Source organism: Pogoniulus pusillus, chromosome 1 (genome assembly GCF_015220805.1).
Source record: "Pogoniulus pusillus isolate bPogPus1 chromosome 1, bPogPus1.pri, whole genome shotgun sequence".
Lineage (NCBI taxonomy): Eukaryota > Metazoa > Chordata > Aves > Piciformes > Lybiidae > Pogoniulus > Pogoniulus pusillus.
In genome coordinates, this window is record NC_087264.1 from 9229771 (window position 1) to 9244312 (window position 14542).

The 14542-nt window shown below is 46.5% G+C and overlaps 1 protein-coding gene and 1 long non-coding RNA gene across 3 annotated transcripts; one reads left to right on the forward strand and one right to left on the reverse strand.

The window, feature by feature from the left end:
• The first annotated feature begins 7269 nt into the window (after positions 1–7269).
• Positions 7270–9705, forward strand: LOC135185784 (uncharacterized). The gene is made up of 2 exons (XR_010306636.1): positions 7270–7308; positions 9231–9705. It is a non-coding gene; the product is annotated as an uncharacterized LOC135185784 (long non-coding RNA).
• On the reverse strand, positions 8679–10477 carry SIVA1 (SIVA1 apoptosis inducing factor). 2 transcript variants are annotated; one of them, XM_064162759.1, is made up of 4 exons: positions 10273–10477; positions 9899–10105; positions 9372–9531; positions 8679–8903 (listed from the first exon to the last, which is right to left on the reverse strand). In XM_064162759.1, exons 1-4 carry the CDS (start codon positions 10457–10459, stop codon positions 8846–8848), a joined length of 612 nt encoding a protein of 203 aa, XP_064018829.1. In that variant the 5' UTR covers positions 10460–10477; the 3' UTR covers positions 8679–8845. The 2 variants fall into 2 exon arrangements, with proteins under 2 accessions (XP_064018829.1, XP_064018918.1); XM_064162848.1 differs by having other exon boundaries at positions 9372–9528; positions 10273–10476.
• Between the last annotated feature and the right edge of the window lie 4065 nt (positions 10478–14542).

Genomic DNA, 14542 nt, shown 5'->3' on the forward strand with positions numbered 1-14542 from the left:
AGTTTTGGATAGGTGAGGAACAAAAGATATTTTGGGGTTTACATGGGCTTGTGTTCACCTGACATGAGTGAAGCCTTTTTCTACAGAATTTCTTCACTCCCTGCAACGGGTAAGACAGCTCTTGCATTCATGTGAAAATCTGACCTAAACACAAAGGTATTTTATACTGCTTCTCTTACTTACAAAGATAGCAACAGATCTGACTACCTAGGCTGGACGTTAGGAGGAAGTTCTTGACAGAGAGTGATTGGCATTGGAATGGGCTGCCCGGGGAGGTGGTCGAGTCACCATCCCTGGAGGTGTTGAAGAAAAGCCTGGCTGGGACACTTAGTGCCATGGTCTAGTTGATTGGACAGAGCTGGGTGCTAGGTTAGACTGGATGATCTTGGAGGTCTCTTCCAACCTGGTTGATTCTATGATTCTACTTCAGAGACTAAGTCCTCCAATTTTCAGAGAAGTGAGGACTTCCAGAACAACCTGGAGTTAAACCACTCTGCAGAAGATGAAACAAGCTACAAAGGAAATCCTTGAGCCAGGTTTCTTTTTGTAACATTTCTGTGAGGAGACACTGAAAATCTGCACTCTGATCATCTATTTCCGGACTCACATTTTAATGTACTTTCATTCCTTAAACTGACTATGGTCTCTTAATTCTGTTTTTACCGAGTTTAAAAATACTTTACCATTTCATTTGGGGCAGTAAATAATCTCACCATCACGGAAAGAGAAATCAGAACAATCAGATTACTCATTTAGCAAGGTATTACTCAGTGCAAGAAAGCGTGGGAGAATCAAACTCCTGAACTGAAACTTGCTGGGACCGAGGTACATCAAAGTGCATTAACTTTTGGGTTTAAGCCATTTGGTTGAAAATGTGATTATTTATTTAGGCTTAGGGATCTATCTGCTGTGAAGTGCTGCATACTATGGCACAGCTCACTAAAACACTTAAGGATATGAGTGAGTTTAATCATATCAGTAGTTCTAGCAGAGTAAACAGGATGTAAAAGTGGACATATTCAGACCACATCTGCTTTTACCAGTTCCTCATTTCTGGCAGCTAGCAGCAATCAATGCTTAGGAGAACAGAAGAAAGGAGCAGGTCTAGGAGTGCTGAAGAGTACCAACAGTACTGTCAATTCCTAAGTGTGTTCTGAAACATGATACATCAATACACTGCTTTGCAATCCCAAGGAAAATAATCATTAAACTTATGCTTTTGGTGGACTCTAAAGACCACAACCATTCCTCATCTGTGAACTGGAAGGTGCCAGACTTCTGGTCCCATAGTTTCTCTGCACTGTAGGGTCTTCAGGACAGCTAGAACCTCCATGTGTGACACCCCCACCTCTAGACCTCACACCTAAGGGGAACTGTGCTGCCTCTGCTCATGCTAATGCAGCCCAACAGGTTACCTTTATCACGTCAAGAACACACTTAGGTGCAATCCACCCCACAGGACACCCAGCTCCTCTTCTGCAAAGCTGCTTTCTAGTCAATCAGCACAGGCTACTGTGCTGTCAGTCAGCACAGCACAACTGTCCCCCTAGCACAGAGCTCTGCACTTACCACATGTAGGAGTCCCTCTGTCAGTCCACTTCCATGGCTTGCTGAGGCTCCTGTACTGTTCCTTGGGTGCCAAGATTACCTCCAAATCAGCATCACCCAGGGACCACCGAGGGGTCTGCTTTGTCCCATGGTCCAAGTCATTAACAAAGAACTTCCATTAGCGCGAGTTCCATTAACAACCCCAGAGCAGTGCTGCTGCTTGGGTTTGCCCTGCCTGTCACAGCCCAGTGAAGCTTCTACTCACCTTACATCTTGCTAACATCAAGGTGAATAACATCCATTTCTCTCGCCTTATCTGGCGCTGCTTATCTCATCGGAAGAGGCAGTTAGTTTGGTGAGAAAATTTGCCCTTGACAGATCTTTGTGACTGTTCCAAATTACATTCTGGCCCTTCCCATGCCGGAATGTAGTGCTGGATGTGGTATTTATGAGGATTCACACTATGATCTTCCCGTGGACTTCAGGTCAGATGGACCAGGTTGTAACTCCTCAAACTGATCTCTTCAAAGACTGGCATAACCCTCATCTTTTCTTAGCCACCAGGACCATCCCCGAGTGGCCAGTGCCATTCAGCGGTGACAGACAGTGGCCTGACGATGTTAGCCTGCACACTCAGCACACTTCTGTACACTTCAAAGCAAAGCTTTACAGTCCTGCTGTGGCGTAGTGACCACCGTATTCTTTCACGTCTTTACGAGAAGCAACCTGTGGGCAATATGTTAATTTACTGCAGTGAAATGTGGGTACTTGAAGGTTCTTTTATTGGGGCTCTTTTAAGAAAAGTGTGACGTAACTTACACATCCTGTAGTGTGTAAATCACACAATCAGCCAGGTTGGAAGAGGCCTCCAAGCTCATCCAGTCCAACTTATCACTCAGCCCTGTCCAATCAAATAGACCATGGCACCAAGTGCCTCATCCAGGCTTTTTTTGAACACCTCCCCTTATTTATGATACTGATAACTTAAAACTCAAAGAAAAATGATTTGTATTTACACAAGCGTGACTGCCAGGAGGATGGAGCCAGGCTCTTCTCAGGGATGCCCAGTGAGAGGACAAGGGGCAATGGGTGGAAGCTGAGGCATAGGAAGTTTCATTTAAACATAAGGAGGATTTTTTTCATGGGGAGGGTAATAGAACATTGGAATAGGCTGCCCAGGGGGATTGTGGAATCTCCCTCTCTGGAGATATACAAAACCTGCCTGGATGTCTTCCTGTGTGATCTGCTCCAGCAGGGTGGGGTGGACTGGATGAACTTTGAAGGTGCCTCTGACATTCTGTGAGTCTGTGATTTTTGCCTTCATCTTTGCAGATAGCCTAACTCATCCATTTTGAATCCAGGCTATAATTTATGACTGGTACAAAGTATTTTTGATTAAAAAAAGGTTGTTTAGGGCCCACAGAATTATGGGTGGGATACTTTAAAATAAGCTCCTGCCTTCTCAAACTAGCAAGCCAATTACAGCAGGTTCAATCAAGCTGTGAAGACTTGGGGGGGAAACGAAGTACTTGGCTAACAAGCCCCACAAAACTAACACAGTGATGCCACCCTGTGGCTGTAACAAGAAACTGCTCCTGAGAAGGGAGGGTGAATGGTTGGTTTATCTTGCGTCTCCAATCAGATGAAAAGTGAACTTCTGCACAAAGAACCCCCCCCTCACTTTTCAGAAATTCAAGCATGCAATTATGTAGAACAGATCAAGATAGTTCCTGCTGATACCGTGTGGATTTTGACATTGCTGTGCAGGCCACACCTTGAGTACTGTGTCCAGTTCTGGGCACCTCGATTCAAGAGAGATGTTGAGGTGCTAGAACGTGTCCAGAGAAGGGTGACAAAGCTGGTGAAGGGCCTGGAACACAGCCCTGTGAGGAGAGGCTGAGGGAGCTGGGGGTGTTTAGCCTGCAGAAGAGGAGGCTCAGGGGAGACCTCATTGCTGTCTACAACTACCTGAAGGGAGGCTGTACCCAGGTGGGGGGTGGCCTCTTCTCCCAGGCAACCAGCAATAGAACAAGGGGACAGAGTCTCAAGTTGTGTCAGGGCAGGTCTAGGCTGGATGTCAGGAGGAAGTTCTTCACAGAGAGTGATTGGCATTGGAATGGGCTGCCCAGGGAGGTGGTGGAGTTGCCACCTGGAGTCCCTGGAGGTGTTGAAGAAAAGCCTGGATGAGGCACTTAGTGCCATAGTCCAGTTGATTGGCTAGGGCTGGGTGCTAGGTTGTACTGGATGATCTTGGAGGATCTCTTCCAACCTGGTTAATTCTATGATAACTCCGTGGTATTGCAATGATAAAGGTCCAAAAGGCAATCAGCCATAAAATAGTATGGTATTTCAGTATCTTTAAAGTATCAATACAAAAGAAAAAAGAATGTATTAACAGTGAGTCTTCTAAATGCTCTGAAACATGCAGTGTCTGATCACCTTCACTATATTGCAGTTTAACTAATTAAAAATATAAAGAGCTAGAATAATTTATTTCCCATCTTCTATCCACAAGCAGGTTGGCTTGACTCAGCACTTCTGTTTATTTTTTACAATAGCATTAACATTTTCTAAAGCCTTCTGGCTGCTTTAAACAGGTTAACCAATTTGCTTCAATATGGGCAAAACCCAGAATATTCAAAGCTTTGTACCTTCTTCTGCAGTATTCAGTAATGAAAATCCCTAAATGAAGTTGAAGAAACAGCATGAGGAAACTCAGCACTGGGATACATTTGGCCTTTCTCAGCCTTTTCTATCCTCAGGCAAAAGCTTGCTGGAAGGACTCTCTTGGAAGAGTTTCCCACCAAGCCTCTGAGGTCACATTTGCAAAACTAATATTGAGTGTTGTGCTACAAAGTTTGGCTATGCAATCTTTGTACAGCTGATGCAACTTTGTTCTGCAAAGTGCTTTTGTTGGGTGGCTTGAGGTTTTCTTCCCTCTGCTTGCAAAGCCTCATGTGTGTCTACAGTCGCTTCAAATCTAAGCTTAGACTTAAAATCAGTGGTAAGCCACTGCATAGAAAGGAGGACAAGCTTGCCATACACAGATTAAGCTGTGGAGATACACTGCAACACTCTATACTAACTGGAGTTTCCCCAAGCACTGAGGACTTCATGCCTAGGTAGTCAGCACTACTGGAATCCAGATGGAAACTAAAGGCAGCACAAGTAGCACATAGTCTGTTAGATGTATGATGCACCACCCCTATGTGAGAATTGACCATGCTGTTCTGTGCTCTTCCTGCCCTGCTTCTCACAGCCTCTAACTTTTTTTTTCCCCAGCTTTTGGTTTTATTTTTTTCTTCTCCCAACTCTTCACTCTGCATGGGTTTTCTGCCCTAATGAACAACTATCTTTCAACAGGCAGACCTGATGATAACAAATGAGAATCACAGAATCAACCAAGTTGGAAGAGACCCCCAAGCTCATCCAGTCCAACCTAGCACCTAACCCTGTCCAATCAACTAGACCATGGCACTAAGTGCCTCAGCCAGGCTTTTCTTCAACACCTTCAGGGATGGTGACTCCACCACCTCCCTGGGCAGCCCATTCCAATGGCAAATCACACTCTCTATCAAGAACTTCCTCCTAACATCCAGCCTATAACTGCCCCAGCACAACTTGAGACAACTTGTCCCCTTGTTCTGTTGCTGATTGCCTGGGAGAAAAGATCAACCCCATATGGCTACAGTCTCCCTTCAATTAGTCGTAAACAGCAATGAGATCACCTCTGAGCCTCCTCTTCTCCAGGCTGCACACCCCCAGCTCCCTCAGCCTCTCCTCACAGGGCTGTGTTCCAGGCCTCTCATCAGTTAGTTGCCCTTCTCTGGACACCTTCCAGTATCTCAACAGCTCTCTTGAATTGAGGAGCCCAGGACTGGACACAGGACTCAAGCCCTTGTTTACAGAGGACAGCTTCCTATGGAATACAGCAGTGACTAAACTAACCAAAACAACATATCTATCAATTACTTTGAAACACACATCATTTGTAAACAAGATGTCTGTCTCTCTAGGATCCTGGAAGCAAACAACAGTGTTTTCAGTCTTTCACCTTTGGGAGAGAATAAGAAAAAGCAGGCACATATTTAAAGTTCTCAATCTGAAAAATATGCTTGACTGAAAAAGCACTGTTGTTCACAAAGTCAAAGAGCAGCATTTAAATGAAGTAACCCACAGATTCTTCCCATTCTTAAAGCTCAGTTTTAAAGACGTTCAGCAGGAACATCTTTATCTGCCCTGCGATACTTGACAACTGGGAACTGCACCAGAGACCAATCATCACCCTGACAATAAATCAGTTTTGAAAAGATAAAACAGCAGAATTACTATACACTGAATAATACTTTCACTGTGAGCTCACCTGACTGACTCTGACTTTGTTTGCTTCGAAGTGGGGACAACATACATCTTCCAGTTGCTCAAAATCAAGACTGGAAAAAAAAACAGTGAGGTCTGCCATTTTAACTGACAACAAAGTATGCAAAATAGGGAAACAAATAGATGCATCAGCTAGACTAGACTAACACACAGATGGTTGACCTAGCAGCAAACCAATCCCCCTCCCAAGGGGTGCAGCAATGAAGTACAATCATTCGTCTGGTTAGTTCATAGAATCACAGAATGTCAGGGGCTGGAAGGGACCTCAAAAGATCACCCAGTCCAACTCCCCCTGCCAGAGCAGGAGCACCTTTTCTCTTTTTTTTTCTTTACAGACCAGTTTTGGCTTTAATTCCCCTTTTCTCCCATCTTCCTCTTTTCCTCTCCATCTTCGCTTTCCTCCCCCAATCTCCCTCCTTTCCTCTCCATCTCCTCTTTCTCCTATCTCTCTCCTTTCCTTACCATCTATTTCCCCATCTCCCTCCTTTCCTCTCCATCCTTTCCATCTCCTTCCTTTCAGCACCACCTCCCCTTTTCCACCATACCTGCCCCTTACCCCAAATCCCACATCTTCCTGTTATCCCCCAAACTCAGAGCACCTGGGTGCTGTTGGAGTCTCCTCCCACCCCAGGTGTGACCACTGTGCCCTCCCTGCCACACTCCCCTTTATAATGGGCCCCAGGAAAGGAAAGCTCCAAGCTTGCCCAACTGGGCAGAGGGATCCTTCTCCGAACATCACAGGTGAGTGCCCATGGTGCACACTGGGTGGTTGGTGAAGGGGACTAAAGGCCGGGGGGCCTGGTGGCCCCCCGGTTAGGTAGGAATAGGCTTGATGGTTGCTCTAACATCACTCATGGATGCTGCCTGGGCCTCCTTATTTAGGCTGAGCTCATCTGAGTCTTCTGCTGCTTCTTTCTGCTCACTTATGATGAATCTCAAAACTAAATGAAAAGACTTTACTAAGTGTAAGGAACTAAATGGAAGTGAGGAGGCAAAAAAACCCCAAAGCTCAGAGAAAGTCATGAAGCAGTGCAAGTTAGTTGTGCTATTCTGTAATGTAAATCACTCTGTCAGTATGACAAGTAAAGATGTCCCCCCAGGAGAGAATTCTCTCAGCTTGCATTGCAAGAGCCTGTCAGTTTCTTCAAACAGAAATGGCTGAAGCAGAAGGGGTAAAAAAGTCAATCCATGCAAAACATGCTAATTACAGTTGAGAAGACTGGGAAGCAGGCAGGGTGGACTTTACTTTGGGAATTCAGGACAAATAATTTGGGAAACAGAGCATTAGCTATGAGTGCTGTAAGAGTTTCTTTTCTCTCTGAAATCTGTTCCTTTTTCCCTACAGTTTGAATCAACCACTGAAGTCATCATTTTCCTCAGGTGAAGACCAGGGTAGTTTTTCTCTTACATATGGTTGGCTTGCAAGATCACAAGTTTAGTGGGTTTATTTTTAAAAACACAGCAAAAAAAACAGTACAAGAAAGTTACTTTGAGGAGCTTTTCTATACTACTTAACAATAGCTAACTCCTGCAGCACAAATACTAAGGACACTGGTCTCTGCCATGATATGAAAGGAAAATGAGGAATGAACTAGCTTATGAGATGTATACTTGAATGCTACCCATTTTCTTTTAGACTACCTGACAAGCCAATTTTGAGTTGTTTTCAGGACAATATCAAGTTTATGGCATAGATGATCCAAACAAGTCACTCTGCAGGAAGTATACAGGAAAATGTCTGACACAACTACTGAGGGGAAAAAAAACTTTTTACTTGAACTGTCCTCTCTATTGAAGTTACCATGGAAAGTAACAAAACCATTCAAGCTGTCAGTAATCACAGAATGCGCTGGGTTGGAAGAGACCTTCAAGATCATCTAGTTTCAAGTTCCCTGCTACAGGCAGGGGACCACCTTTCACTAGGCCAGGTTGCTCAAAACCCCATACAACCTGGCTTTGAACACCTCCAAGGATGGGGAATCCACACTTCTCTGGGCAATCTATCTGTTTGGTGTCTCACTGCCCTTGCAGCATAGAATTTCTTCCTGACACCTGATCTAAATCTACCCTCTTCACATTTTAAACTGTTACCCTTCATCCTATCACTATGCCCACTGATAAAGGGCCCCTCGTCATCTTTTCTGTAATACTGGAAAGCTGCTGTAAGGTCTTCCCAGAACCTTCTCTAGGTTGAACCTCAGCTCTCTCAGCCTGTCCTCATATGGGAGGAGCTCCACCCTGCTCACCTTCATGGGCCTTCTCTGGATGCATTCAAACAGATCCATGTCTGCCTTGTGTTGAGTACTCCAGAGCTGGACCTCCAGGTGAGTTCTCACTGGAGTAGAGGGGCAGAATCACCTCCTGGCCACACTCCTCTTGACGTAGTCCAGGATGTGATTGGCTCACAGTCAAGTTTTTCATAATCATGAGATGTGTGTGGCAGTTTAAAAAAAAAATAACCAGAAATCAGCAACTTCTCTGCTTGAAAGAGCATTCAGGCCTGGCTAACTTTTCTAGTCAGCTCACAAAAACCACTGTGTGCCCAGAAAAATTTACACTCACCTGAAAGTATGCAATGAGCAACTGATCTCTCTTCTTATTGCATAAAAGTGCATGCTAAGAGGTGCAATACATGGAGAGACCCTGGATAAACATTCCAAGTTCTCAATCTCATAAGGAACACCACATAAAAGCAGAAAGTACCCCCTTCCAGACAGGTATATCACAGCAAGAGAAAAGGAGAAGGCTGATTTAAAATAAGCTAGAAAGCCTCAAAATAGACAAGTTTATTTAGCTACAATATTAAAAAGTACAATATAAAGATATAAAACATAGAAAGTCCATATTTAATTCACATGCTAACAGAAAACTTCATGAAATTTACAGATGCCTTAGCCATAAAGGCTATGACCAAGTTTCAGACTTGAAACACTGAGCAGCCATTGCACAGAACTTGCTCTCCCACATCACCGTAACTAGGAAAGAAAACAGAAAACCAAAATAAAAATATCAGTGTGTGTGTACTGTTTCTGGATGATAACAAAGAATGCCATCTCCTAGTCCATTATCAGCTGGAAGTGCAGGACTCCCACACAGCATACTTGGTATTTATTTATATCATGGAACTGTTAGCAATGATGTCAAAAATTTAGTATCACTCCTTGGGAGTGCATTGCTAATGGCTGGTGGGAAGGTAAGAGGAATTTCTATCCCCCAAAATATTTATATTAGAAGCCAAACTTGACTTACACTAAGATTGCTTAGACTACTTAACAGAGACATACTATTTTCCCATGTTTCAGACGGTTTACTGCTGCTAAAGCAACGTGAGCTCAGCTCCTTTACATGGATGAGCAAGATACCTGTTGAGTCTTCATCTGCTGTAACAAGTTTTCAGGGCAAACTGAACTAGAAACAAGCTTAAAAATCTAAAAGACACTTACTCAACACTGGAGCACAAAGAACAGGTAACTGTGTTACAGCAGCTGCAGAGTCTGCTACAGTTCTGGCAGACAAACTGGTCGCACTGTGTACATGCCTCCTTGACATCAGCCGTTCTTACACACGATGAACAGGCTTTGGAGACTCCTACAGGTGGAACTGCTTGGAAGAGATGCAATAAGAAGGGATGAACTTTACAGCAAACCAGAGAAAACGCCTGCAAGTTCCAAGACCGCTCAGCACTACAGCTACAGGCGGCAGCACTTCGCAGAACAACAGGCAGCAGCACAGGGCTCGCTGTTTACAACTTTGCTGGCTCTTTCTCTGCTCAGTGATGAGAGATTCTTAAGGAGCCCACACGTGCAGCAGTTTGTACGTGCGCAAGCGAAGCTCGCATCTAACGTTTCCAACAAAGGCCTGCAGAGGAACACTCCCACAACGCGTGCGGAGAAGCTCGACGGGTGACGAGCGGTTCCTGCAGCCCGGCTCACGCAACGGCGCCGGCCCCCAGCCCCAGCGAGTCCCTCACCTTTCTCCATGGCAGCCGGACGCCTCAGCAGTTTCCCGTCGTGGCCTATGAGCAGCTGCCCGCTCCAGCGGCACCCCGCACTGCCGTCCTGGGCTTCCACAGCCGGCTCCGGTGAGCGGGTGACCGCGCAAGTGTCGGCGGGGCTGGCGGGCCAAGCGCCCTCCATGCACGCCTGGGCGCCTTTGAAGAGCAACCGCCGGGTTCTCTCTGCCGAAGGGAGGAGAGAAGAGTCAGGGGCAGCTTCACACCCTCACCGCCCGCCACCAGGCGCGGGGTAACGGCCACTGGAAGGCGGAGGCAGCTGCGGAGGCCTGCGGGCACAGGCCAGGCCCGGGGTTGGGGCGACGGTCCGAGCGCTTCCCCCTTCGCCTTACCGAAGACTTCCCGCTGGTACTCCTCGCCTCGCACGCCGCGGCTGAGCTCCCGCAGCCCCACGCGTGTTTTCAGCTGGAGCGGGGCCGCCTCCCCGAAGGGGCAAGAGCGCTTCGGCATGGCGGGTCCGGCCCGCGGCCGCCGTTCCCCGCCGCGCCCGGCCAATGGCGGGGCGGCAGCGGCAGGCATCGGGCGAGGGGCGGGGCGGGCGGGCGGCGGCCGCGGCCGTGTCGCTCCAGGCCCGACCCACGAAGCCCTCCCTCGGCCCCCTCAGTCTGTTCCGAAGCGGGGGCCGCTCGGTTTTTCCGGCAGGGGACCAGTGGCTCCATCTCCAGGAAAATGTCGCCTCCCGACGCTCGCTGCCGCCCGCTGGGGCTGTCTGCCTTGCCGGGCAGGCCCCGCCGCTACTCTGGCCTGTAGGCGGCCGAACGTTACCTCCGCCGTGTCCCGGTGGGGCAAGGCAAAACAAACTTGGGTTTGTCAGCAAGCCTTCTTTTCCCCTTTGCTGTTTTTAGACTTGTCTTCCTGATTTAATTGAAGATGTCCCTGCTCACTAGAGGGGGGCTGGACGAGACGACCTTTAAAGGTCCCTCCCAACCCAAACCTTTCTATGTGCTTCTGCTCCTTCCTGCAAGCCACGTTTGTGTTTGAGATCACATCGTTCTTCTGAGAGCTTAAGCCACCTGCCAAAGCTCTAGCTGTCTCAGTGCTGTAGAACCAAGGGAAATCTTCACAGGCACTTTAAAACAAAACACAAAGGTGACTCTCTCGCTGACTGGGAGGTCCCTCAGTACCTGCTAACAGGAGCTCTGTGAGGCTTCAGGGACTGCTACTCGGTTTCAGCCAGATCTGGGTCTTTCTGCTGTCACTGTGTGACAGGGAATTGCTGAAACTAATTTGCTATGTATAGGTAAACTGCCTATGACAATCAAGGTATTCTTCCATGGATTAAAAGCCTGAAGTTCAATCCCCAAGTAGCAGTCCAGTTTGGTTACTGTGTGTATTGTCCAAATACACTGTTTTCCTCAGGGCAAACAAGATCTGGTCACAGGATATGAGGGGCTGTAAGGGACCCAAGGAGATCGTCGAGTCCAACCCCTCTGCCAGAGCAGGACCACACAATCTAGCACAGATCACAGAGGAACACAATCAAGACAGGCCTTGAAAGTCTCCAGAGAAGGAGACTCTACAGCCTCTCTGAGGAGCCTGTTTCAGTGCCCTGTGACCCTTACTGTAAACAAATTCCCCCTTGTGTTGAGGTGGAACCTCTTGTGGTGCAACTTACACCCATTGCTCCTTGTCCTATCACAAGGAACAAGTGAGCAGAGCCTGTCCCCCCACTCCTGACCAGCTCTCAGATGTTTATAAACATTAAATCCCCTCTAAGTCTTCTCCAGACTAAACAACCCCAGGTCCCTCAGCCTCTCCTCATAAGGCAGTGCTCCAGTCCCCTCATCATCCTTGTAGCTCTCCACTGGACCCTCTCCAGCAGATCCCTGTCCCTCTTAAACTGGGGAGCCCAAAAGTGAATGCAGTACTCAAGATGAGGTCTCACCAGGGCAGAGTAGAGGGGAAGAAGAACCTCCCTTGATCTGCTGGACACACTCTTCTTAATATGTTCCAGGATCCCATTGGCCTTCTTGGCCTCAAGGGCACATTGCTGTGCCATGGTTAATTTGTTATCCACCAGCACTCCCAAGTCCCTCTCCGCAGGACTGCTGTCCAGCAGATCACCTCCCAGCCTGTACTGGTGCAGTTTATTATTCATCCCCAGATGCAGGACTGCACTTGTCCTTGTTGAACCACATTTGATTCCTCTGTGCCCAGCTCTCCAGTCTGTCCAGGTCTTGCTGGATGGCCGCACAGCCTTCAGCTGTATCAGCTTTAAAGCTGGTGTTGCTGTTCCTGGTGCAATGTTTTCTGTCATCTGAAGAATGTAATCAGTTACAACGTTTGTATTTGTTACAGTTATGTTTCTGAATTAAAACTTTCACCTGTATGTGTGCCAGGATGCTGGACAAAATCACAAGTATATAGGAGTGACTTTTCCATTGACCAACACCACAGCCATGCTTCCATGTGCTTTCATTAGCTGCCAAACTGCTACTAGTTTCTAGGTAAGACCACGCTGATTTCGTACAGGTCAATGTGATTTTTGTTTTCCTCTTCTGTCTGTAGAGCTGACCAGCCCAGTCCTGTGGTCTTTGGAGTGAGAGCTATGGTTGCAATACACAGTAATTCATAAAAAATCCCTTCTGAGCTCCAAAGGCTGACTTCTGCCACACTTTCTTTAACTGTAAAGATATCTACTTTGGCTTTTTCTGCATGTACTTACAAATGGACACCTAGAGATTTTCAGCAGTTTTCCACTGCACTCTGAAAACTCATCTTTCTTTTATCTTCAAGGAAACATCTTGTTAAATATTCATTAAATATACACTCTGATGTCCCTTGAAGTTCTGTGAGGAATATGGGTGAATGTAAGTCAGAAGCTAGCCTGTCAGGATAGAGGGCAGCAGATCACCCATTTCATTGCTTATGGCATAGGGTAAGTGTGGATGGGGCTCAATTTGAACTGGACAACCAGCAATAGAACAAGGGGACACAGTCTCAAGTTGTGCCAGGGTAGGTATAGGCTGGATGTTAGGAAGAAGTTCTTCACAGAAAGAGTGATTTCCCATTGGAATGGGCTGCCCAGGGAGGTGGTGGAGGCACCGTCCCTGGGGGTCTTCAGGAAAAGACTGGATGGGGCACTTAGTGCCATGGTCTAGTTGATTGGATAGGGCTGGGTGCTAGGTTGGACTGGATGATCTTGGAGGTCTCTTCCAACCTGGTTGATTCTATGATTCTATGGATGAAATACAAAGGAAAAACGTTAAAAGCACTGTTCTGCCTGTGAGGAAGGAGAGCTCTGACACGCTGATCTAGGAGTATGAAGTAGATTTGAAAGTGAGCAGTTGTGTGTTGCAGCAGTGCTGCTGGTGCTGTCACTAAAGGGTAAATTTAAGGGCTGTTCCCTGAGGGCTGATTACGTTTGATGTGCCGCCACCAACCCACTGTAGGGTAGAAGCAGAAATCTTCTGCTGTAGCTATTTGAATCAGCCTCAGGTGGTAACATCTCATAATTGCTTCGTGAGCCTAAACCTTAACAATATCTGCTGCTGATCAGCTATTTCCTATTTATAAGCTAAGAAGGCAAAATAATTCTATCTGCTCTGTACCAGCCTACCTTAGCAGCCTACAGGGAGGGAACTGGCTCATCTGGCAGTCTGTTGACCTAATAGAATGATTCTGACTCTTTTATTAATTTCATAGCAGTAATCCTTGAGGAAGATCCTCTGGTGATTTGGAAACAGAAGAAAGGCTGAGATCTGATCTGGCAAAGCTTGCTGGCACCGGAGCATTCATGAAAATCAATGCTGATGATTTCCCAGGTTAGTAAATGAGGTCGTGTGTTGCATTACACAGCTCTGCATGTGAAAAAAGGCAACCCAAACAAATCCTAAACCACTAATAGCAATTGTGAATTATGACAATTTTATCCTTCAAAATGTGCTTGTGAAAAAAAAGCAGAGACTAAAAGTGTCAGTCATTTTCTTGCCGCTCTGCGTCTCTTGTGCCTGTGCGAATACTACAGACAAATTGCCTGGCTGATAGCTTTGTCACTGTACAGAACAAAGAAAAATTGCATTTCATTTTTGCTCTATAGTTCCCATTTCCTGTAAGCAAATTTAAATAGCAAACCAGACTGTGCTCACTAAGCCTGCCTTTCCTAGTATTCTATTCCTACCAGTGCCATGGAAAGTATAGGCTGGATATTAGGAGGAAGTTCTTCGCAGAGAGAGTGATTTCCCATTGGAATGGGCTGCCCAGGGAGGTGGTGGAGGCACCATCCCTGGAGGTGCTCAAGAAAAGCCTGGCTGAGGCACTTAGTGCCATGGTCTAGTTGACTGGCTAGGGCTGGGGGATAGGTTGGACTGGATGATCTTGGAGGTCTCTTCCAACCTGGTTGATTCTATGATTCTATGATTCAAGAAAGTCGGGGCAGACACAGAAGGACTCTGGCCATAGCTCACCTTCATTGTTTCTATCAGTTCATATTTTCAGAATTTTCTGAGTCAAAATTTCCATCTGGATCTTAATGTTTAATAGCTGGTAGTAAGCCCATTCTTCATCAATTTCCCTTCTCAAACCTGATGATGGTTAATTTCTTATTTTGCCTAGCAAGGTTTTGAACTTGGCAACATAGTACTTAGAAAATAAAAAAAAACC